General features: G+C 38.8%; 1 protein-coding gene across 2 annotated transcripts in view; it reads left to right on the top strand.

Annotated features, from left to right (window-relative positions):
- PTEN (phosphatase and tensin homolog) overlaps window positions 1–7,416 on the top strand; it is an 88,622-nt gene extending 81,206 nt beyond the window's left edge. For both annotated transcript variants that reach the window (XM_032430413.1, XM_032430414.1), the window contains exons 7-8: window positions 1,147–1,371; window positions 3,898–7,416. In XM_032430413.1, the coding sequence (XP_032286304.1) occupies window positions 1,147–1,371; window positions 3,898–4,083 (411 nt within the window). In that variant the 3' untranslated portion in view covers window positions 4,084–7,416. The remainder of the gene's footprint in view (window positions 1–1,146; window positions 1,372–3,897) is intronic.
- The last annotated feature ends 18,618 nt before the right edge of the window (window positions 7,417–26,034 follow it).

The raw sequence follows: 26,034 nt of genomic DNA, 5'->3' as shown, positions 1-26,034 counted from the left end.
CAAAAAATAACTTTGCTAATAAAATAATTAAAATTAACAAATATGTCTTTTTAAAGTCTTATATGTGAGATTGCTAGATACTGTTAAAAGATAAAAAGACAGTTAAATGTAAGATACTTAAGGGTCTTACCATCTTCCTGGGAAAATAGCAAAACTCGAAGGTAAATTAGAATAAAAAAGTTAATGGCAATTTAAGGCACCAGATAAGATGTCACAAAGCTGCACATCATTAACTGTCACGTGATCCATGTAGGCCAAATTCCAGTCATTAAGAGAAGAGAGAGAGAGAGAACATTTTCTTGTGTTGGTCAAGAAAGGTTTGAAGTGATGAACTTCTGATGTGTTTTTTTGATTAACAGGACCTCATATTATTTGTAAGGAGTAATTTTTTAAAAATAGGCATTTTATAACGTAAAAAAGTCAGAATTGCTTGTCTTCCTTCCCCCATATTCTGAACATTTTCAGACACACATATTGTCGTGTAGGAAACTGGAGCCACTTAGAGTTTGTATTGCTTCTGAAGTAGAAATGGATCTGCCTTGCTTCATCGGGAAGTTGTGCTGACATTTCAAGAACTTTTGTTAAAGTAGATTTTGTAATGGATAGCTTTTTTTAAAGATTATTTATCTGAGAGAGAAGGATTCGGGGTAGGGGTTGCAGAGGGAGAAGCAGACTCCTCGCTGAGCAGGGAGCCCGATGTGGGGCTCGATCCCAGGACCCTGAGATCATGCCCTGAGCCGAAGGCAGACGCTTAACCGACTGAGCCACCCAGGCGCCCCTGAAATGGATAACTCGTTGAAACAGAACATTAAACCCATTTTCATACACACATACATACAAACTCAAACTTTTTTTTAAAGCTTATATTAGACAAGAAAGGAAAAATTTTACCTAAGGTTTTAAAACAAAAGTAAGTTATTTTAGAACTTGTGGAATTACATTTTTCGTCTAAAATTTGAACAAAAGAATAAACGTATGTGACTTAGATGCAACAGGTAACCCACAGCTTGCCAAATATAAGTCTGTATGTTTATCTTTATTCAAACATGTAGCTTATTTTATTGACTTCTTGGGGCAAATGTTGAATATAGGTGATATATTTTCTTATTTAAAAAAATTTTAAAATTTGTCTTTTTTTTTTTAAAGGACAAAATGTTTCACTTTTGGGTAAACACATTCTTCATACCAGGACCAGAGGAAACCTCAGAAAAAGTAGAAAATGGAAGTCTATGTGATCAAGAAATTGATAGTATTTGCAGTATAGAGCGTGCAGATAATGACAAGGAATATCTAGTACTCACTTTAACAAAAAATGATCTCGACAAAGCAAATAAAGACAAGGCCAACCGATACTTTTCTCCAAATTTTAAGGTCAGTTAAAAACATTTTGAGGAATTAGTGTGTGGCTCTGTGTGTGTGTGTGTGTGTGTGTGTGTGTGTTTTAAATGTATAGCTGGTGAAGGACTTGTGTGACTAAGTTTTAAATTAAATTAGGTATTATTTAGAAGCAATATTTAGGTATCAGTAATGAGAGTTTCTAATATGAATGCACACAGAGTCAAAAAAGGCTGCTTTTCTCCCCCCCCCTTCTTTGTTGTTGTTTGGTGAAATCTGGGGCAGGGGTTGGGAAGGGGAATTCAGTTTATGGGATATGAAGTAGGAATGGGGGAAGAAAGAAAAGGGAACTCAATCATTTGGGAATGATTCATATAGAATGGTCTTAACTGTTCCTACTTTTGTCCCCTTCCAATTTATTCTCAGCTCCTCAGAGTGATCTTAAAATAAACGTGATTGTGTCACTCTTGTCTATACTTTTTAAAGACCTTGTGGTTTTTTGATATGACCTACACGGACCTACATAATTCAGCACAGGCTTACCTCCTACATGAGCTCTAGCCACATTCTCCTCCTGCTCCGAGATTCATTTTTCAGTTCTTCCAAATGCTAAGCTCCTTCTGCCTCCAGTCTTTCCAGTTCTTTTTCTCTCCCTGTACCTCTCCACCTTCCGCCTTTCCCTTGCTTTTCCCTCATTTGGCTACCCTTCCATGTTGTAGCCTTCACTTCAGCCTTGGTGCTCTGAAGCCCTTCTCCGATCATTCTCTTGTGTTACTCCCTTTCTAAAGCCCTGTCTACTTCCTCATAGTATGGAGTTATTTGGGTCGTTACTTTTATCTATATGTGATGTGTGTACCTATTTCTATTCCTGTGCATTTATAAGAAATTTCCAGGTAAAAAAAAAATCTGATTTGTCAATATTTCCAAATGGTAGTTTGCCCTTTTTTCCTTCCCCTTTCCGGTTTCTCCTTCTACCTGATTTTCCCCCGTCCTTTCACCATACCTTCCTTTCTCTTTTCAAAAATTCTCTCTTACTTGTTTTGCCTCATTCCATCTTTATAATATGCAGCAGGCCTACCCATAGCTGATAAGTATAAGAATATTGTGAGTAATCCTAAAAATAAGGGGGAGGCTACATATTTTAAGTGAAAATAAATCTAATATTAAGTGCCATTAGATCTTACATTTCTTTTAAGTGGTTAGAAGTGTCTTTTAGAATCCACGGGTTTCCACTGACTGTGTTTTACCTAAGTCTGCGTTTTCCTTAATTGTTAGCTTTTATAGTGTGACTTCCTCTAGTTTTATTGTTTTTTTGTTTTAATATTACAAGAATATGTATTTGTGATTACAAATAAAAACTATTTCAGTTATCAGTAAACAAAGACCGTGGTAAGTGCTTATGAACAAATGAAGCAGAGGTGGGATGGAGAACGATCTTGGTGTGTGTTTTAGCTGGATAGTTAAGAGAAGGCCTCTCTAGCAGGTGACGTTTAATCAGAGGCCTAAATGAAATGAGTGAGCTGTACAAATATCCGGGACAGGAGGGAAGGACAGATACAAAAGCCCTGAGCCAGGAATGATTCTCCCATGTTTGAGGAGCAGTAGATAAGCAGTCGTTTTGACTAGATCACATCAGTCTGAGTGTGAAGACATTGGTGTGTTTTCAGCACAGGAAGGATGTCATCTGAATTTTGTCTTTAAAATGTAGCCTGGAGAGGAGGTAAGAATGGAACTGGGAGGTGAGGTGAGAAGCTGCTGCTGGGGTTTAATGCAGACGAGAGGTGGTGGCTGCTTGGACTAGTGTGGTGGCAGTGGGCACAGTGAGAAGCTGTCAGAGGAGGTAGAGAGGGCATTGTGCAGATGGACCCAAAGGGATCTGCTGATGGAGGAGGAGGATAACGGGGAGGGGCTGTAGATAGAACAGAAGGAGCATCTGATTGAAGCCTCACATCCACTGCTGGCTGCCCTTCTGGGCCTTAGTTTCCTCTGCTTGGAGATGGAAATACCTGCCTCGCTGAGCTGTTCGCAGTTCTCTCGGCGCTACCTGTAATGGAAACCACTGTCTGATGTTCTTAACCTTTAGGGCTAAAGGGATCCTGAACATCACTGTTGGTCAGTGTTTTTATAATGTAGTATTTTGTTTTTGTTTAGTAGTATTTGTATCAGAAGATACACTGAGGCTCAGACAGGTCGTAAGTGCAGTATTCTTTTGGAACTCAGCTATTTGTACGTGGAATTTTGTGATTGAAAATATATTTTGTAAACGGTCAATGAACTTCAGTCTTAGGGCATTTCTTTTGCAGAATTATTTAGTTAATGCTTGCAGCTTATGCTTACTAAAGACTAGCATATTAACATCCCAGTGTATCTGTTCAGTGTGTAACAAGAAAACCTAGGAAATCCGAAGAAGGGGGTCATCTAAAAGATAGCTGCCTTTTCAAGATCCTATTTGTCATCACATTTTTTAAAAACGAATCTGCTAAAAATACGTATCTTTACTAAGTCATTTAAGATTAGTCGGCTTTCTGGATTTCCCCCTTAAACCGCCTCCTTCTTCTCCAGGTGAAGCTGTACTTCACGAAGACGGTAGAGGAGCCATCAAATCCCGAGGCCAGCAGTTCAGCCTCTGTGACGCCGGACGCTAGCGACAACGAACCTGATCATTACAGGTACTCGGACACCACTGACTCTGATCCAGAGAATGAGCCTTTTGATGAAGATCAGCATACACAAATTACAAAAGTCTGAATTTTTTTTTTTAATCAAGAGGGATAAAACACCATGACAACAAACTTGAATAAACTGAAATTGGACCTTTTTTTTTTTAATGGCAATAGGACATTGTGTCAGATTACCAGTTATAGGAACAATTCTCTTTTCCTGACCAATCTTGTTTTACCCTATACATCCACAGGGTTGTGACACTTGTTGTCCAGTTGAAAAAAGATTGTGTAGCTGTGTCATGTATATACCTTTTTGTGTCAAAAGGACATTTAAAATTCAATTAGGATAAATAAAGATGGCACTTTCCCATTTTATTCCAGTTTTATAAAAAGTGGAGACAGACTGATGTGTATACGTAGGAATTTCTCATTTTGTGTTCTGTCACCAACTGAAGTGGCTAAAGAGTTTTGTGATGCACAGGTTCACATCCTACCCCTTTGCACTTGTGGCAACAGATAAGTTTGCAGTTGGCTAAGAGGAGTTTCTCAAGGGTTTTGCTACATTCTAATGCATGTATTCGGGTTAGGGGAATGGGGGGAGTGCTCAGAAAGGGATATCTGTCATGCTGGACTCTGGACCATATACCATCTCCAGCTACTTCACGCACCTTTCTTTAGCATGCTACAGTTGTTAATCTGGACATTTGAGGAATTGGCCGCTGTCACTGCTTGTTGTTTTGTGCATTTTATTTTTTTTTTTTAAAGCATATTGGTGCTAGAAAAGGCAGCTAGAGGGAGTGAATCTGTATTGGGGTGCAGGAATGAACCTTCCACAACTTCTTAAGAATCCACAAATGAAGGGATATAAAAATAATGTGGTCATAGATAAGAAACACAGCAACAATGACTTAACCATATAAATGTGGAGGCTATCAACAAAGAATGGGCTTGAAACATTATGAAAATCGACAATGATCTATCAAATACATTTTCTCAGTTGTAACGAGTGCTCCATCTCCCGTGTAATCAAGGCCAGTGCGAAAAGTCAGATGCTGTTCGTACCGACATCAGTCAACCACGTACACTTACTTTATTAGTTTTCAATCATACACCTGCTGTGGATGCTTCATGTGCTGCCTGCAAGCTTTTTTTCCTCATTGAGTATAAAACATTTTGTAATGCTGCACAGGAAATTTCAATTTGAGATTCTACAGTAAGCGTTTTTTTTCCTTCAAAGATTTATGATGCACTTATTCAATCCAATAGCTGTCAGCCGTTCCGCCCTTTTGACCTTACACATTCTGTTACAATGAGTTTTGCAGTTTTGCACATTTTTTAAATGTCATTAACTGTTAGGGAATTTTACTTGAATACTGAATACATATAATGTTTATATTTAAAAGGACATTATTTGTGTTAAAAAGGAAATTAGAGTTGCAGTAAATTTTCAACACTGCACAAATAATGAGGCATTTACTTTTTCAGTAGAAATTGTCCCACATAACGCTTTTATCGATTTTTATTGAAAGAATAGATTTTTTTTTTTTTAATGTGCAGTGTTGAATCATTTCTTCATAGTGCTAGACTTAGGACTAGGGCTTCAATTTCACTTCTTAAATATCGTATATTTGATATGCCCAGACTGCATATGATTCTAAGCAGAATACAACTACTATTGTAAAGCTAATGTGAAGATACTATTTAAAAAGAAGTTTTTTCCCCCAGAAATTTGGTGTCTTTCAAATTATACATTGACCTTGAAACATTTGAATATCCAGCCAATTTACTCCTTAATGGTATAAAATCTCATTTTCAATAACTTATTGGTGCTGAAATTGTTCACTAGCTGTGGTCTGACTAGTTAATTTACAAATACAGATTGCATAGGACCTACTAGAGCAGCATTTATAGAGTTTGATGGTTAAATAGATTAGGCAGAACTTCATCTAAAATATTCTTAGTAAATAATGTTCACATGTTTTCCATACCTCATCAGTTTCATTCAACAAATAAAGTTTTTAAATTTTTAACAAAGCTCTTAGGATTTACACATTTGTATTTAAACATTGATATGTAGAGAATTGATTGACTGCTCATAAGTTAAATTGGTAAAGTTAGAGACAACTATTCCTAAGATCTCAGCATTGAAATTTATATGCCACCTTATCTTTCATAAAAGCTGAAAATTACTGACTAAAATGAAAATCAACTATTCGTGTTTTGATGATAGTTATTAATACTGTTAATTTGTTACAGTTTTGGGCACGGTATATTAAAACATAATTTGTGTTGTTCCAATATGTAACATGGAGGGCCAGGTCATAAATAATGACATTATAATGGGCTTTTGCACTGTTATTATTTTTCCTTTGGAATGTGAAGGTCTGAATGAGGGTTTTGATTTTGAATGTTTCAATGTTTTTGAGAAGCCTTGCTTACATTTTATGGTGTAGTCATTGGAAATGGAAAAATGGCATTATATATATATATTATATATATATAAATATATATTATACATACTACTCTCCTTTATTTCAGTTACCATCCCCATAGAATTTGACAAGAATTGCTATGACTGAAAGGTTTTTGAGTCCTAATTAAAACTTTATTTATGACAGTATTCATAATTAGCCTGAAATGCATTCTGTAGGTAATCTCTTTGAGTTTCTGGAATGTTTTCTTACTTAGACTTTTTGGATGTGCAGCCGCTTACATGTCTGAAGTTACTTGAAGGCATCACTTTTAAGAAAGCTTACAGTTGGGCCCTGTGCCATCCCAAGTCCTCTGTAGCTCCTTGCGAACATTTTTTTTTTTTTTTTTTTGCCATAATTATTACAGGGCAGTTGAATACATAGCATCCCCGTTCTTTGCTGTGGCACAGGTTATAAACTTAAGTGGAGTTTACCGGCAGCATCAAATGTTTCAGCTTTAAAAAAATAAAAAGTAGGGTACAAGTTACATGTTTAGTTCTAGAAAATGTGTGCAATATGTTCATAACGATGGCTGTGGTCGCCACAAAGTGCCTCGTGTACCTTTACATACTGTTGACGTGTCATGCATGCAGACGGAGGGGGTGGGACTGTGCTCGGGAGTGGGGGCTCTCGCCGCCGCGTCTGGCAGAGCTGCCTTCCACCCTGCCGGTTCGCAAGTTCAATCTGTTTCCATAGAGAATCTATATACTCAACATTTCAGTCTGTTAAACAGCCTTACTCTGATTCAGCCTCTTCAGATGCTCTTGTGCTGTGCAGCAGTGGCTCTGTGTGTAAATGCTATGCACTGAGGATGCACAAAACATGATGTGTGCGGGATAATGCCTCATACCAATCAGATGTCCGTTTGTTATTGTGTTTGTTAACAGCCCTTTATCTCTTAGTGTTATAAACTCCACTTAAAACTGATTAAAGTCTCATTCTTGTCATTGTGTGGGTGTTTTATTAAATGAGAGTATTTATCATTTGAATCGTTTAAATTTATTGACATTTGCAATAACGGGCAGCCAGATGTGATTCTCTGTAGCTCCCCCCCCCCCCCCCCCGTGTCCTTCAAAGCCTGCAGTTACAAAAACATGGGCCTTTGTCAGCTTGGGAGTAGAGTGTCTGTCGACTCATGTTTAAGAGAGGCGCTTTTTTTTTTAAGGGCCTTAACACTTAATAAATTGTTTCCAGCACATTAAATAACACTTGAATCCTGAAAAAGTTCAAGATTCTTGAAAAACTGTCTCTCCCTCCCCCCCCCCCCCCCCACTAAGCCAGTTGTGTGAAAGATAATTCCCCAGCGTGAATTTGGTACTTCAGATTTCAACTTGGTGACTTTTCCATTCTTTACGATTCCGTAGACTGCCATTGTATGGGAAGCCTCATCTACTCATTGTGACTTGTGCCATTTAAAAATTGATAGTCCCGAGTAGTCTAAAAGACTCTGTGTACTTGAGTTAATCCTGTGACTTCTAATATTCGTAAAAGTTTAAAGACTAAGGCATATCGTCCTTTCAACAGAGCATAGTAAGATCTAGTGAGTGACAGTGCAGCTTGTACAGATGTTTGGAGAATTTGGAGAATAAAGCAGATCACGTATGTAACAGTGAGATTTAATGTCATTTCAGGTTTACATTTCGTCATGTGACTTTTTAAAAAAGTAAATGTGAATAATGTATACTCATCTAAAGAAGTCTTCAAAGTGTGTGGGTGTGCATGCGCTTCTATTTTGTATTGTGAGGTATACCATCCTGGAGTTTTAAGTCACTGTGTTTCATAGGAGGGTCTTGGCGATGTCGGAAACATAGGACTTAGCAGCAGCTTCGTTGTTCTTGCGTGTTTTCAGCACACTGTCTTTTGAGCTAGTGCGCTCCAGTGAATGCCACCACCATTTTCACTGAGAAGTAAAAATCACCCGTGTTTACTGCAGGCTTCCAGAGGCAGACAAAACATCAAACCCTTAAATCTCAGGAATTTGCTGCTAACGTCCAACTCTTTTTGTTCTTTTATTCCTGCCAGATAACTAGCCACACATCTAAATGACTAAAGTATAAGTTTTGATTGGCAGTGCTTTTAACTAGCACAGTGAGAAATGTTTCTGGATGGAGACAGAAATAATCAGTCCAAACTGGACAGTATTTTAAAACTTTTAAAGGTGAAATGTTAGAGACTGATTTTTCTATAGAATTGTATAGCCATAGGAAGCCTAATGATTAAGTTGCTTATCAGGTTTTTTGTTTTTAGTTTTGGAGCAAGTCTATAATCATGATCTTGCTATTTTTTCCATCCTTCAAGGGAGCTTCCTTCTTACAAGTGTATCAGAATGTAGGCAGCCACTCCTGGCAAATTCATATTGGTTGGTGGCTTTAAAAGTAGGTAATGTGAAGACAGGAAAGGACAAATTTCGTTGGTGGTAATACCCTTTGGTTCTTGAGTTAACTCTTTTGAGAATCCTTTCCTGTAACAACAATAATAAAATACTCATATAATTCCACCATGTGGAGACATGGCCATTGTGGATACTTTCTGTGACTATGCAATCATTTTTCCTGTATATTCATGTTTATATTTTCTTTAAGAAATGAAATTTGTACTATGCATACTCTCAAAGCCCTTAAGCTTAGTATGGGCGACATGGATTTGTAGAGTGTTGAGTCACATCAGACAGTGAACAGTGACTTGATTCTTTCTCGTGCTACAGGTGCAGATCATGTGCGGTTACTGAGAACCTCTCCAAGTCCGTGGGTTCCTTACGATGTGTAGATATTGTTAGCATCAGGATGATAAGTGTCTAAGCAAATAAGATAGTTAACGTTTATTTAGCATAGACAAGCTTAACATTGTAGATCTGTCTCCTCAAAAACCATTTTAAACGTGCATTTTGGAATTGTGTGTTAAGTGGTTAAACAGAACCTGTGAGACACCATGCAATAGTTCATTTCACTATGGCCTGTCCATGTCCTCGGAGGTTGGAAAAGGATGAGCTGCTTCTCAGTTTTCATAGTTCCCAAACAGGTGTTCAATTTGGACTGAATCGGTTTGACACCTGCAAAAAAGGGAAAAGCTGGTTGTTTATCAGTTAATTGTCTTGAAATCTCCGTGCTCGTGTGACTTCCAGCTTCTCAAAGAGACAGTATTTCATGAGTGGTTCACCTTCAGCTCTGGAACCATGTTTAATATAACGGGGGGGGGTGCTTATAACAAAACATGCAACTCTTCTTTGATAGTTATTTGAGAATTTGGGTGAAAAAAATTCAGCGGCAGGGCAACACGTAACTTAGAAATGTATTGATTGATATTTCAAGAACATTTTTACATATATGATGAAGTCCACTGCCATCTTTTGAGCATTAACCAGGGTTTAAAATGAAACTGCATATTTTTAAATGAAGTGTTCAATAAGGATTTATATTTTTCATTTTTTAATTAAAAATAATTTATATGTCTTGTTGCATGTGGTTTCTTATGTTCTTGAAGTGGTTAGAGGTTTTGTTTGGAATGGAGCAAGGCTCAAGTGTTGCAGGTTGTCCACTGTTTACCACAGTGAAATTCTGAAAATGTTCAGGTGTGGCTTCCTATAACCTATCATTTACTGGCGTTGATGTGCACCTTTAGGGTTTTCTGCCCACTCTAGACAGTTGTCCAAATGATATCCCATGTTTACAAATGCCTTCCTGTTTTTACTTTCCTCTCTCATTAAATTGCCCTATTGGGCAGTTTATAAATGTGTGTTGGATGGATGGCTGGATGAATTAAATTTTTGAGTGCTAGACTCCAACTTCAGAGATTAAATAGTTTGATTCAGGCAAACACTTCTTCCTGGAATCTCACAGTTCATTGTACTGAAACTAATGTCAACCTTGGATGACCTTTGACATACAGGAATGACTCTTGGATATTAATGAATTTGTTAGTAACATCTGGATGTGTGCATTAATGAGTTATTTTCAAACTTGTGCATTTAACCAAAGTTGGTGTATTGGAAATGTTTATGTCAAGTTCCATTTGGCTACTGATGGACATAAAAACAGAAATGCTTTCCTATGGAGAGTATTTTTTCTTTAAAAAATTAAAGAGTTAATTATTTTGAGTATTTGGTTTTAAATTTTTTATTCAACAAGTACTTATCAAGTCCCTGCTATGTGTTAACAGATGTTTGGAATATATTAGTGATCAAAACGGACATACCTTCTATTGCCCTTGAGGAGAGGAAGTAGATTTTACTAAACTGTGACAGGTGCTGTGAAATATGAGTTGCATGTGATCCAGTAATGATCCCCAAACACTGCATACGCTCCCCTAGACTTCCTTCCCCTTGAGGTTAGATGGGCCATTGTAACTAGTTAAGTCCAGTGAGCCAGCAGTGAAAGGGATGTGACACTCCCGAGGAGAGGCATTAAAAATTAAATCCCTTGTAGAATCCTTTGGGCTTCCTTCCCTCTTCCCTGGCAGTGACCAGGACTGGATATGTTTCAGGTGGTGCAGTTCTGTCAGCCTGGGTCTTGAGTGACTTTATGGGGCAAAACTTCCTCAGATTGAACACAGTAGATGTTAGCATGCGCAAGAAACAAATATTAAATTAGACCAAGATTCTGGGACAATTCGTTACCATTGCATAATTAATTACATTCTGACTGATGGCTTGGAAGGGTCAGAGAAGGAAGCAGGGAAGAGGGGATTAAAAATGGAGCAAAACGAAAAGTGACATCTTAAAACCAACAGTGTGATGCAATCAAGAAACTAAATTGCAAGTCCATTGTTATTGATCACCTGTAGGCACTGTTCTAGATCCTTGAGATAGAAATGGGTGAACAGCAGATCCCAGCTCTCATGGGGCTCGTGTTCTAGGAAGGATACCAGATGATAAACACCAGATGATACACAGCATCTGTAAGGTAAGAAGGACTCCGGTGGTGGATTGTGGAAGAGAGTCCGGTAGGTCGGGTGTGGAGAGGTAAGTTGCAGTGCTGAAGGGGGTAGTCTGGAATCATCCTCACTGGGAAGGTGAGAACTGAGCAGACCCCTTGAATCAGTGGCATTAGAATGTTTCAACCTGTCGGACAGCAAGAGGCACTCATTATTCTTTGTAAAATTTCATTCTCACCTTTTACAACTGTCTATATTTGGTTCCTGAGTTTTTAAGATTTTTACTGGTGTATCTAGGGATAATCTTGAGAATGCCACCCAAAGTAGTCATTGTGTCCTAAATCATTTTGTTCTCTAGATTGGTTTTGGCAAAATCTATATAAATAGTATGTTCTTCTTCATTCCCAGAGTTGAATTCATTTTAAAATTTTTCTTAATGTGTGTGTGTTGAAAATACTTGATAGAGCTTTTCAGTAGAAGTTAAAGTTCTGTTATGGCCTTAAATATTTCTGTAAAGCTGAAAGGAAATGTCATTTGTGATTTATCCATGGGAAACAAGTTATAAATTTTGAGCTACTCGAGAAACAAAAGGGGTGAAATTTATGGCCTAGTGCTGTATACTTTAATTCTTAACTCCTATGAGCAAAAACTTCTTGAAAAGCACCAATATCTAAATAATAAAAGAAGACTTTTTCACAAAGGGGGAATCCCGCCCCTTCTCCTACCATATTTCAAGATCCAAGAAATTTAACTTTGTGGTAAAGGGCAAATAGTATAATTGATTTAATTTGATACGACAGAAATTTGCAAATATTTATTGTGGCATTATTATCTAGTATTTGCTATTGGTCACTGTCTTCCTCCCATCAGGAGGAAATTTTGAAAGAAAATATCAACTAATAGCTTTTGCTAATAATTTTAATTTTAAATTTTAATTTTAAAGTACAATTCCAAGTGATTTTAAAGACACTTTGGCAAATTTGCATTTTGTTTTTATTCTGAGTCTGATGAGATTTTTTTTTTTTTTACATTTTATTTTGCTTTAGAAAAAATTAAGGTAGTGGAATAGGTTTCCCCAATGTGAGAAAAATTGTCATGTAAATTTAGAAAAAATATTGCATCCATGCTTTATTCTTGGCCTAAAGGTTAAACGTTACTTACTGGGCATGTCTCCTAAACCTACCTCATTGGAATTTGAATGTGCATTCCAATAGTAATGATAAATACACTTCAAACCTAATTTTCAAGGAAATAAGCCATGTGTTTACTCTTCTTAAAATACCTGAGACTTGGAAAAAACTTAGTTATGTTTTTCTATTTAATAATATTCAGTTAAATGTGACATACAGAGATCATGAAGCTTCTCAAAAATATAATCTGTAAAAATACCCTTAAGTATGACAATGCTATCTGTGTATTAAAAGTTAGCTAGAGTAGTCCAATTGACTGATACTGGAACACACTGTAACATGTAAATTAGGGAAAATAACAAATTAGAGTCATGTTTATGCTTCTCTTTTCGGTTAAAATCCTGTCTTTGAAATTACAGATCTTGTAAGTTTGTGATCCTTATTATTTGTAAGGGAAAGAAATGTACTTAAACTTTACAGGTGGATGTGAAAATTAGCCAGCTTCTTCATTTTATTCAATATTTCCATGAAGATATCATTGGCAGGGAAGCCCAACGTTTTACATGGTTCTCTTCAACAAGGGAGCTACAAGGGTCTTTAAGTAATTACTCAGCTAATACTCTGTTGATGGTGCACAGCTACCGCAGATCCTGTGAATAATGCATGGGCTTCTCAGGGTTGTTAGTACTGGGTATCAGATGAATGTTTGAAAATGTTTAGTCTTCGGTCAAAGAGTAGGCATGAATTACATTTCCCTTTTGCCAGACTCGGCAGACACCATTGAATGTGTTTTGTTGTCCTTGGAGAAGACATGAGGCCATTGTTTCCACGGAAAAATCCAAGGAGGTTAAAACAGAAATATCACTATGAACACGATCTACTGAGGTAAAATCATGGCGAGGAGGTAAGGCAGCTTGAATCTTTCCCAAGAAAGTTTCTACACAGTTCTACCTCAGAAAACCTGAAGATACAGATTTAAAATTCATAGGAGTTCTGTGATAAGTCACCTACCTGGAGACCAAAACACAGAGCAGAGAGGCAGGAAGTTGAAGTGAGAATCAAAGGAAGAGGGAAGACAAGAGGCCTCAGGGAGCTCCAGCTACCTCTTAGTACCGGTGGGCCGCTGGGAAAACACTCTGTGCGGGCCTTATGTGCCAGACACGGTAGCAGACGCTTGCCACACTTTACCCACCCTTCAAGGAGGGTGGTTTCACCTCAGTTTATGCCCCAAACCTGAAAGAGTATTCAAATTGCCCAGGCCTCACAACTGGTAATTAGGGAACTGAATTTGAGCCCATTTGAACTATCATTTTGACCATACTGGGATGCTGTGCCACGTCTTATACATAACCAAATTTACAGAGCGAACAACAAAAGCGTAAACAACAAATCCATAATGGAATCATGCCAGTATCCTTTATTACGGACAGAAGAAAAGCACATTTTAGTACAAGGTTTAAGTCCTGCAAAATGAACGAAGAAGAGAAACATTGAACAGGAGGAGTTCACGCCATGAAAGAGAACTCTGTATCTTGCAAAGTTCTTGATAGGTACGATGGCGAGGTGTTGGCACATATTTTTATATCAAGACTCAGAACAAGAAAAATATGTGTTAGTTTGGTCTTAAATTTGTTGAATAAACTTGTACCTTATTTGTGGTTGAACTTAGAAATACGCTGTTGTTTAAAGTAATTGGTTCTCCGTTAAGCAGGCTAACCAGCCATCTGTCAGGTGTATGCTGCATGCTTACTGTGTCTACTTGGCATTAAGGTGGGTATAGAGATCAGAGAAGGTCACTGACATTTTAGAGTGGGGAACAGAGTTTACGCAGAGGGAAGAGCGAGTACAACGGCTTGTTGCGGGACAAAACTTGGCTGTTTAGGAAACTATAAGAAGAGAAAGGTTAGAGCACAGTGAGTGGCGTGGAGAGCAATGGAAGATAAAATTTGGAGAAGTGGGCAGGGGAACTTCTGATTCCAGCCGAGGTGGAATTGAACCACTCAAGCCCATTTCTGCTGTGGTCGAGAACTAAAAAGTTGCGGACCGAACGCAAAGAAGCAAATACCTAAGAACTCTGAAAAGTAAAGACAAGCAGACAGATTGTGAAGGAAACTCAAAACTTGGAAAAGCACCCTATATGAGGATGCTTCCCTTTCTCTTTTCTTTCTTTTGTCTTACAGGTTTGCACCAGGGGTCAGCTCCAGTTGCTGAGCTGCACAGCCCATGGAGACATGAGCGGCTGAAACCCTGGGAGAAATCCAGCTGCTGGCCAGAGGAAACCAGGAAAAGCGTCTCCTGTTGGCCAGAGAGCATGGGTTGACGGGAGGAGGAAAATCCTGAAGAGGAGAGAGCTGGGAAGGGGGAGCCCTCTCATTGTGTAAATGAACTTCTCCAAGTCCTGGGCTCGGTCCGGAGCTGGCGTGCACAAGACAGACCTAAGGAACCATAGCAAAGTGTACAAAAATGAAAATGAGATGGGGACCACCACTCATAGAAGGTGACAGGGAATTTGCTGTCTGAGCCTGACTGTGTTGATTGCCTGCTTAAACAAACAAACAAAATACTTCTCAGAAAATTTTAATAAGACCCAAAGTGGATACAACCCAGCATCCAAAATTGCTTAAGTAGGAAGAACCAGGATAATGTGACCAATTTCCAAGGAAAAAGTCCATCAAGAGATGTCAGCCTCAAGGTAACCCAGATGCTGGAATTATCAGACATAAAAGCAACTATTAAAATCATGCTCCATGAGATAAAGATAAACACACTTGACTGAACAGAAGTTCTCAGCAGAGAACCAAATTATAAACAGAACCGCATGGAAATTTTATGGCAAAAGATACAATATCTGCAATTAAAAATAAAAACCACTAGATGGGCAGTAGAAAAATGGAAATGACAGGAAAGAGCACACTTGAAAGTAAATTAATAAGTGTCCAATTTTAATGATGACTCTAAGGTCTTAAAGGTGGATGAGGCTTTGAAAAGCAAAATGTATCTGACTGTAATTAGCTACAGGGAGCCTTGATAAGATATTAATCCAACTACATTCATGTGGCTCCCTGAGATACATATGAAGAAGTTCCTGCTGTTTGTCAATTATGTTGAGTAAGGAATTAGCATTATCATAGGTCCAACCGTGATGATTATGCAAATTTTCTATGAGTGTTTTATTTGGGCTTAATACGTAAAAACAATGTCACATATGTTCTGCAACTTACAACGTCCAAGGTGATGCATGCGTTGACAAAGAAAAGTTTCCTAATTGGGTCCATTAAGTTGTGTACCTGCAATAAAAGCAATTTTGAAACCTAAGAGAGTCATCACTAGATAATTGCCAAGCTCATCATCAGAGTTAGTGCCTGGTAAATTGTTTTGCTCACTTGCTCATGTTCTCTTTGAATCAGCCTTTGTGATAGGGCCTTTTCCCAAATACAGATGTGATTACAGAGATGTCACATGAAAATCGACCTATCTTGTAGGCACAATACATGCTTTCCAATCTCATAACAGAAAAAAAAAATGCAATGTTTAATGCTGCTAGTACTTAGAAATCCGTTATGAGAAATCATTAAAGTGAGTCTGGAGAAAAATGGAACTGGTATTATGTTTGGATGAAGGAAGACAATTTCAAGGCTTTAGAATACCTCCCATTGTTACATTAGCACCATATCACTCTTAAAAGGCAGTGTGAATTCTTGTAAGGGTGATGATAATTCTGGATTTAAGAGTTTAACAAGTGTTGCCATTTAATTCCTGTAAGATAGGAAGCACAATTATATCCATTTTATGCATGAGGAATCGAGGGAGACAGAAACATTCAGTAACTGGTCAGCACAGAAAAACTAGTAAGTGGTGCAGCTGGGATTTAAGTTCCCTAGATCTGGTTGCCAAGCCTAGACCACTAGCTACTGGGTTACACAGTTACTTCCTATAACAACTAAATGAGAACTTTTTTTTTTTTTTTTAAAAGGGTGTAGTCTTCAAGCTGCAATGGGTAGAACAGAGGTATAAGCAGTTCTCACATTTTTTGGTCTCAGGATTCTTTTAAACTCTTAAAATCTATTGAAGACCTTGAAGAGCTTTTGTGTGTGTAGGTTATTTATACCTACTGATATTTTACCCTATTGGAAATGAAATCTGAGACATTATCACCTGGGAAATATTTATTAATTAAAAATAACAATAAACTCATTACATGTTAACATAAATAATGTTTTTAATGAAGATAATTAGGCCTTCCAAAACAAAACTTTAGCAATTAAGAGTGGCTTTAAAAAAAAAAAATGTTTTTTTTCAAATATCTATTAATACTTGGATTAACAGAAAACAGCGGGATTTTCATATATGCTTCTGCATTTAATCGGTTGTGTGATGTTGTTTTGGTTATAGTATATGAAGAAAATATGACCTCTGTACACAGATATGTAGTTAGTAAGGGAGAAATTTTTTAAGAGCCTTTTTAGATAATTGTAGGTATTCTTGATACTACCAAACTCAAGTTGTAATTTTTTAAAACTTCATTGCAGTGTGGGATTGGGAACCCTCAATGAACTTTTTGTACTCTGTTTGATTCAAACCTGTTGGTTTATCTTGGTTGGTTTTTTTTTTAAGATTTTACTTATTTATTTGACAGAGAGAGTGAGCGCGAGCACAACCAGGGGGAGCGGCAGAGGGAGAGGGAGAAGCAGACTCCCCGCTGAGCAGGGAGCCCGATGTGGGGCTCCATCCCAGGACCCTGAAATCATGACCTGAGCCAAAGGCTCAGATGCTTAACCAACTGAGCCCCCCAGGGGCCCCTATCTTATTCTTTGAATGATCTTTTATTCATGTATAATTTTGTAATGTTATGAATGGATTACTTGGAAAACATTGGCTCACTGATTTGTATAGATCTTCCAAATGTTGACACACTTCATTGTAAATGTAAAAAAAAAAAAATCACATTTGCTAATATCACCCTGAGCTCATCAGAAAAGTCTTTATAAATACTGGGAAGCTGTCAAGTTCCGAGTGGCAGATACAAGTTTTTTAAAATATTAATTTTTTAAAAAGATTTTATTTTTTTATTTGTCAGAGAGAGACACAGCGGGAGAGCGAGAACAAGCAGGGGGAGTGGGAGAGGGAGAAGCAGGCTTCCCGCCGAGCAGGGAGCCTGACACGGGGCTCAATCCCAGGACCCTGAGATCATGCCCTGAGCGGAAGGCAGACCCTTAACGACTGAGCCACCCAGGCACCCCTAAAATACTAGTTTTTACTTAAAAGTTTGAATTGTATCCCTGACAACAAATACTGTTAGTTGTTTTCCTGAAAGGGTCTCAATATCCCACTGAAGCCAGAGGCCACACTTTGAGGGTCAGTGGTGAAGAGCTTTGATTGGGGAGAAGCAAATAAGAGCACATTTGCCTAAAGATCCAAACAAATTAACTTTCAGGGTGCTGAAGGAACTTGAAAATGGTCTCAGAATCACTAGCAGTAATCTGTGATAAATGAAGGGAAGTGGGAGAGAGTTCAGACACGCAGGAATGAGAAAAGATTGCCTTCACTCTCCAGGGGGATGTTTTCTGGGCAACTCTGATTCCCAGAAAAAGACTACATGGTATTCCATAGCAGGTGGCTTAAGAACATTACAGAATAATTCAGCGATTGCCAGATGTCATGAGGGCTAGGAGGTCATCTTAAATTTTGTTTTCCTGCATGATTATCTGACACAGTGCTTCACATGGTGTATACCCTGAAGTATTTGAATAACCACAGAGAGACATTTGAATAATAGTTTGTATGGGCACTGCTTATACAAACTGCACAAATCTCATTTGATTAGAAACCGTTTACAGGGGCGCCTGGGTGGCTCAGTCGTTAAGAGTCTGCCTTTGGCTCAGGTCATGATCCCAGGGTCCTGGGATCGAGCCCCACATCGGGCTCCCTGCCCCGCGGGAAGCCTGCTTCTCCCTCTCCCACTCCCCCTGCTTGTGTTCCCTCTCTCGCTGTCTCTCTCTCTGTCAAATAAATAAATAAATAAAATCTTTAAAAAAAATAAAAAAAAAAACGTTTACAGAGTACCTGCCACATGCAAAATGTCGTGGTAGGCAAATGGCAGGTTGGAAGGCCACATAGGAGGAAAACTAAAAGAATTTGCTTGAGAATGGAAAATACCATGGGTATTTTCAAATGTAAAATATTTGAAGTCCACCTAATGAGAGGAAGTAGTATGGTCTTATGGGAAGATCATAGCATTAGGAGTTAGACTATTTGAAAATGTGCTCATCCTGGTTTCTGCCAACTCAGTGGATGCCCTTGGGCAAGTAACTTCAATCTTGACCTATGTTCCATATCTGTAATACTAGAGGTTAAGGCCCTTGGAAAGGATGGAGTTGTACTCTCTTACTCCGTGGTACATAACCAGGAGGAATTTTGGAGAGGACAGTTTGTCTTCCTAGCTCTGTTCTGTCCATTACTGAAGCCACCAGCCACATGTCGCTATTGAGCTCTTGAAATAGGACTAGTCCAAACTGAGATTTGCTCTAAGTGTAAGTTACACACCAGATTTTAAAGACTTAGTATGAAAAATAGAATGTAAACTATCTCATCAATAGTTTCTTATATTCATTACATGTTAAAAAGATAAGTTTTGGATACATTGGTTTATATTAAAATATTCATCTATATTTTTAAAAAATAGATGGTTCATAGAGAATTTAAAATTGCATAATGGCTTGGATTATATTTCTGTTGGACAGTGCTGTTCTAGGTAACAGTTTCCAACAAAAGAATAATAACTTGAAGAAGAACCTAACTTTACTTTTAATTTTTCTTTCTGAGGTTTGCAAGCAGAGCCTGGGTCACAGTTTTGACAAGAGAGCCTCACAGAACTCCATCTAGTCTACATTGTGTGCTCAGTCTGGGCTTCCACGAATGCTAGGCCCCATTAGCTCTGCTCCCAGGATTTGTCAGCGGTAGGCAAGGGTAAGACCCCAAAGGGATGCCTTACATGGGACACAGGGGACTTTCTCCCCTTCCTTTATTCAAGCAGAAAAGTGTTCAGTGTGTATTGACTGAGTGAAGGAATGAGCATACAAAATCTGTGTGGGTATTTCAGGTACAGGGGACGATGGTTTACGATTCAGGCTTTGGACCAGCTCAGGCCACCAGGCTGATTTCCAGTGCCACCATTTACTCGCTCTGTGACCTGACTCATCCTCTCAGTGCCTCAGGTTCTTCCTTTGTAAAGTTTGAGAGCTGCATGGGCAATTTTTAGGAGAGTACACTCGATTTTCCTGGACATGGAGCATGCTACGCCTGATATTTGGCAGTGCTACTGTGTAAATCACGTCTTGCAAGAGAAAACTACACACCATCACAAACCCTTTATAAGATATCTTGCATGTAAAGTTGTTAAGCATGTTCTTACTTCCTCGCCTCCATTAACCGCCTGTGCAGCAGGTTTTGAAGCAGCTCCCTGGGGCTCGTCGCTGAAGCAGGTCCGGACACTGCCCAGATCTCCGTAACAGCCTGATCTCATGTGGGCGAGCACTTGTGGGGAAGCACACGGGTCACACTCGGTAAAGACGTGTTGGGTGCAAGGCGATCTGAGGTGCACCCTCTCGAGTCCTGGCAGCATGGGAAGAGGAAGTGTGTGTCTGCTGCCGGACTCAGGATTCTGCCCTGAGGGCTGGGCGATGAGTAGAGGTTATTTTTCTCACCCAGAACTACCTGGCAACACCGGCCTCCACCTGGGTCCAGCTCTCTCCCACTCCACAAACCCTCTCCGCCTGCACATTCTGTCCCTCCCACTTCCTCCATTCTCTTGCTCAGACCTACCCTGGCCTTTTACTGAATAAATAAAGGCGGCTCTCAACTTCCTGTCCTTCTATCATCAACCCACACTCTCCCTCTTTTCAATCTGCCTCCCTGTGATGTAAAAGGAAAAATAGTCTTCCTTCTGTTTAAGGCCAACTTTTTTATACTGTGTTCCTCGTCCTCTCTTTCCTGGGACCTAGATCATGTCTTACTGAATTATCTCTTTTTCATCTTATTCTTGACATTTTAATCTCCTTTGGGTCATTTCTTAGAGCCTATTAAATATTAAATATCCTTAAATCCCTCCTTTTTTTTTTTTTAATAAAGGGAGAAAAAGAAAACCTTCCTTATTTTGCATTCTATTTAGGTATCACTATTTTGTATTAATTTTTAATTTTTTAAAATTTATTCTTTTTAATCTTTTCCTCTTTTTTTAAGAAATTTATGTCAGAGAGAGAGAGAACAAGCAGGGGGAGTGGCAGAGGGAGAAGCAGGCTTCCCACTGAGCAAGGAGCCCGATGCGGGGCTGGATCCCAGGACCCCAGGATCATGACCTGAGCCGAAGGCAGATGCTTCACCGACTGAGCCATCCAGATGTCCCTAAATTTATTTATTTATTTATTTTTATTTTTTATTTTTTATTTTTTTTAAAGATTTTATTTATTTATTTGACAGAGAGAGACACAGCGAGAGAGGGAACACAAGCAGGGGGAGTGGGAGAGGGAGAAGCAGGCTTCCTGCAGAGCAGAGAGCCCGATGCGGGGCTCGATCCCAGGACCCTGGGATCACGACCTGAGCCGAAGGCAGACGCCCAACGACTGAGCCACCCAGGCGCCCCCCTAAATTTATTTTTTTATTGAAGTAGAGTTGACACACAATATGATGTTAGTTTCAAGAATACAACATAGCGATTTGACATCTCTATACATGATGCTGTGCTCACCACACGTGTCACTACCATCTGTCACCACAAAAATGCTATTACAGTATCACTGACTGTCTTCCCTATGCTCTGCCTCGTATTTCTGTGACTTACTCATCCCATAACTGGAAGCCTGTGTCTCCCACTTCCCTTCACCCATTCTGCCCATCCCCCAACCCCCATGTCTCTCTTTTTAAAAATCAAGTTAAAGAATCTACCCTGTCTTGACTTCCTCACATCTCATTCACTCATTTTTCTATTCATACTATTACCATATTACTTTAGTTACAAATGCCTGTTCAAGAATCACCTGTAGAATAATACATCAATTTAGAAATAGTCTAGACCTCATCCAATTATCAATCAAGTATAAAGGTAAAATATACAAATGTTCAGATATTTAGGGATTCTGAATCTTTATCACCTATGCAACCTTTCTTGTCAAGGTATGGGAAAATGTGTTCTACGAAAATGCAGAAGTATACCAAGAAAGAGGAAGACATGGGATCTGGGAAAGGGGAGGGAGAACAGCAAAAGGAAGTCCTAAAAATAAAACTACATAGCAGGCCTAGAGAAAAACCAGTCCAGATTGAAACAGAAACATGGGGTCCTCAGGGAGGACTCAGGTCTCCAGAAAGAAGAATGCAACCAGTATGTTTTGAGTGCAGGCAAAAAGTTACCAGTAGGTAGGTGACAGAGATGCTGGAGAATCTTGGAAAAAAATACGATAAGAGTGTTAGAGGTACATCGAAAATCAAACAAATGAAAACATGGGGTAATTATCAACTCTAGGAAAAATGAAGTGCTAAACAAGACAGGATCCATGGTTACAAATGACCATCGGGTTCCTCAGAAGCATCACTACATTATTATAGTGTCAGCACTGATTAAGGATTTAACCAAAACTTGCTGAGGAGCTGGTTGGGTGGTGTGGTGGGATGGGATGGGAAGGGTGAGTTGTGGAAGACCTAAGTCCTCATCCACCATCATGAGGAAGTCAATGGCTAATACCTAATATCTAAAATTGATGAATAAAGAGATAGAAGTAGGATGTCGAGTTAAAGATTCAGTCTCTGTATCAAGAGAAAACAAGAATACATGAGAATAGATTTGAGACATTGCCTTTAGAGAGAGCAGGCAGAACATGGAGAGGGGTGGGAGTAGGAATCTGTTCTTTTTTTATTATAAACTTTTTAGTATTATTTGAAGTTTAAAATTATGTACATTTGTTATTTTTCACATAATACTTAAAAATTATGTGTGAGATGTTGATGTCAATGTTCTCCAGGATTCGAATCTTCTCCCTCTTCCTTTCTTCTGTACCAACAGTCCGCTTGGGCGATTTCTTCTGTTTCAACATATTTGTTGTTATTAATACTCTACAACTGGTATCTGGCTGACCCCCCCCACAAAGGCATAGCATCCCCTGTAGCCCTCTCGAATGGAAGCTGATTTTACCTTTACCTTACCTTTATAAGATTTTGTAGGGGTGGGATGATGGGATGGGTATGGATCTTGCTCCTCACTGTTACCTCTCTTGTCCAAACCCCCCCCCAAAACAAGAATAAAACACACATTCATTGTGTGTACATATGTCCATCTCCTCTGAAGTTTATGCCATTAGACCATACAATCCAATACTCCTCCATGCCTCCAGTTTCCTTCATCTGCTCTTTTCAGTCCTGTTATGGTCTCCGGTAGATTATCTGTCCAATACCTTGGACCCCCAGTTCCTGTACCCAATCACTTCCATTCATTGTTTCCCTCCATCCACCTCAACCAGTAGCTCCCATGATCATAGGCTTGGTCCTTTAGTTCTAATTGTCAAATGTCTCCCGAATCTCTGGTTTTGAGCATCCTACTCTGTATGACTCCAATATTTGCACACACTTATTCTTGTACCCCTCCTACTCCAGCATGATTTCAGCTTCATAAGACTTCCTGTCCATTGACCCTCCCACTTTTTTATTATTAATTTCTCCCTTATATCCTTACATGTATTCATACCCATTTCATGGTTCTTCATTATAATCATTCTTTTTTAAAAAAAGATTTTATTTATTTATTTGAGATAGAGCAAGAGTGAGAGAGAGAGCACAAGCAGGGGGAGCAGCAGAGGGAGAAGCAGAAGCAGGCTCTCCACTGAGCAGGGAGCCCAATGCAGGGCTCGATACAAGGACTCCGAGATCATGACCTGAGCTGAAGGCAGACGCTCAATCAACTGAGCCACCCAGATGCCCCTATAATCATTCCTTTGTAGCACATTCTTGATTTCTTTGACACTTTATTTCTCGGTCATTTGCCTGGAAAATTCCAAATCATCTGTCTATGTGTCTGCACCTCAGCAGCTGAACATCGAAGGCTAGAACACAACTGCACTTTCTGGTTTCACTCTGCATTAATTCCAACCAATCAAACATTACAACCACCCAGCCATCCTTCTATTTTTTCCTGGCAAATTTACTCTCCCATTCTCCAAGACGACTACTTCATGCTTTCTTACTCTTCAGACCTCCATAACCTTTATCAGTGACCTAAACTTATATTTTATGGACAGCATTTAAGTAATTGTGTGCTAACACTCACATCCCCACTGCAGAATTGAATAACCTCTCAGAATCAGTACCCATGCTCTCTGACTTTCTTCTTGTTACAATAAAAGGGAAAGCTTTGCTTATTTCAAAGACAAAGTTCTTCATCTTGGCCTGAATGCTAGCTCTTCTAGTGGTTTCAAACCTTTTTTTCTTCAATCATCTCATCTCTTGGGTTAGGGAATTTTCCTTTTGTACTTGATCATTCCCATTCCCATACAAAGAAGCTTGGGTATTTCTTCCAGGTAAACTCTTAGCACAGCTTACAAATACTTCTGTGTTTTGGCTGCTGTTATCTTTCCATTTCATATTCCTACATCCTACTTTCCAGTCACCCTGGACAACTTGCTATTTGCCAAATAGCTCCTCTGTTGTATGTGTCCAGGCCTATGATTCAGTGCCCAAGAAGCAGCGAAATATGACCCATAACCAGGAGAAAAATCAGCCAAATACCCATTCATGATAGAAGCTCTCAGCAAACTAGGAATAGAGGGGAGCATCCTCAATTTGATAAAGAATATCTACAAAGAACTCACAGCTGACATTATCCCTACTGGTGAGAAGCTAGAAGCTTTCCCACTAAGATCAGGGGTAAGGCAAGGAGGAACCCTATCACTCCTTTGCAACATCATCCTGGAAGTCCTAGCTCATGCAATAAGACAAAAAAAGTAAATAGAAGGTATACAGTTTGGGAAGGAAGAAATAAAAATGTCTTTGTTTGCAGATGACATGATTGTTTATGTAGAAAATCCAAAAGAATCAACAAAACCCTCCTGGAACTTATAACTGATTGTAGCAAGGTTGCAGGATACAAGTTTGATACACAAAAGCCGATTGCTTTTCCAGTGGAATTGGAAGTTAAATACACAATACTATTTACATTAGCACGCCCCCAAAGTGAGATACTTAAATATAAATCTAAAAAAATAGCAACAAGATCTGTACAAAGAAAATTACAAACTTGACGAAGGAAATCAAAGAAGAACTACATTAATGGGGAAATTTTCCATGTTCAGAGATAGTATGACTCAGTATTTTTAAGATGTCTAGCTATTCAACACAATCCCAATCCATATCCCAATTTGGGCATATTGACAAAATGCTTCTCAAATGTATGTGGAGAAGCAAAAGATCCAGAATAACCAACCTAAAATTGAAAGAAAAGAATAAAATCAGAGGACTGACATTTCCTGACTTCAAGACTCACTATAAATTTGCAGCAATCAAGACAGTGTGCTATAGGTGAAGGAATAAACAGATATATCAGTGGAACAGAATAGAGAACCCAGAAATAGACCCCCATGAATATAATCAGCTGATAGAAAGACAATACGACGGAAAAAAGATAGTCTTTTTACCAAATGGTGCTGAAACCCTGGACATCCAAGTGTAAAAAATGAATCTAAATACATACCTCACACCCTTCATAAAAAATTCACTAAAAGTGGTTCACAGACCTACATGTGAAGTGTAAAAGTGTAAAACTCCTAGAAAATAACACAGGAAGAAATCTAAATGACCGTGGGCACGGTGACAACTTTTTAGATCGAGCACCAAACGCACAATCCATGAAAGAAATACTTGATCAGCTGGACGCCATGAAATTAAAGCCTCTGGTCTGTGAAAGATACTGGCAAGAGAATGAGAAGATGAGCCACAAACCAGGAGAAAATATTTGCAAAAGTCACATCTGATCAAGAACTATTATCCAAAATATACCAAAAAATTCAAGAACAAGGAAACAAACAAGTGAGCAAAAGGTCCGAAGAGACACCTTGCCAAAGAAGAGATTCAGATGGCAAATAAGCATATGAAAAGATACACCACATCATGTGCCTCTAGGGAATTGCAGATTAAAACCACAATGTGATACCACTACACACTTACTACAGTGGGGAAAATCCCAAACAAGACAACAGAAAATGCTGGTGAGGATGTGGAGCAACGGGAACTCTCATACATTGCTGGTGGGAATGTGAAATGGTGCAGCCACTTTGGAAGACAGTTTGGTGGTTTTTTACAAAGCTAAAGATAGTCTTACCATATGATCTAGTGATTGGGCTCCTTGGGATTTACCCAAAGGAGCTGAAAACTTAAATCCACACAAAAACCTGCACACAAATGTGTATAGCAACTTTATTCCTAATTGCCAAAACTTGGAGGCAACCAAGATGTCCTTCAGTAAGTGAATGGATAAAAAAACCGTGGTCCATCAGACAATAGAATATTATTCAGTACAAAAAGAAATGAGTT

Source organism: Phoca vitulina, unplaced genomic scaffold, assembly GCF_004348235.1.
Source record: "Phoca vitulina isolate PV1807 unplaced genomic scaffold, GSC_HSeal_1.0 scaffold43, whole genome shotgun sequence".
NCBI classification, from domain to species: domain Eukaryota; kingdom Metazoa; phylum Chordata; class Mammalia; order Carnivora; family Phocidae; genus Phoca; species Phoca vitulina.
The sequence above is the reverse complement of the archived record's forward strand: the minus strand, read 5'-3'. Positions and strand labels throughout refer to the sequence as shown.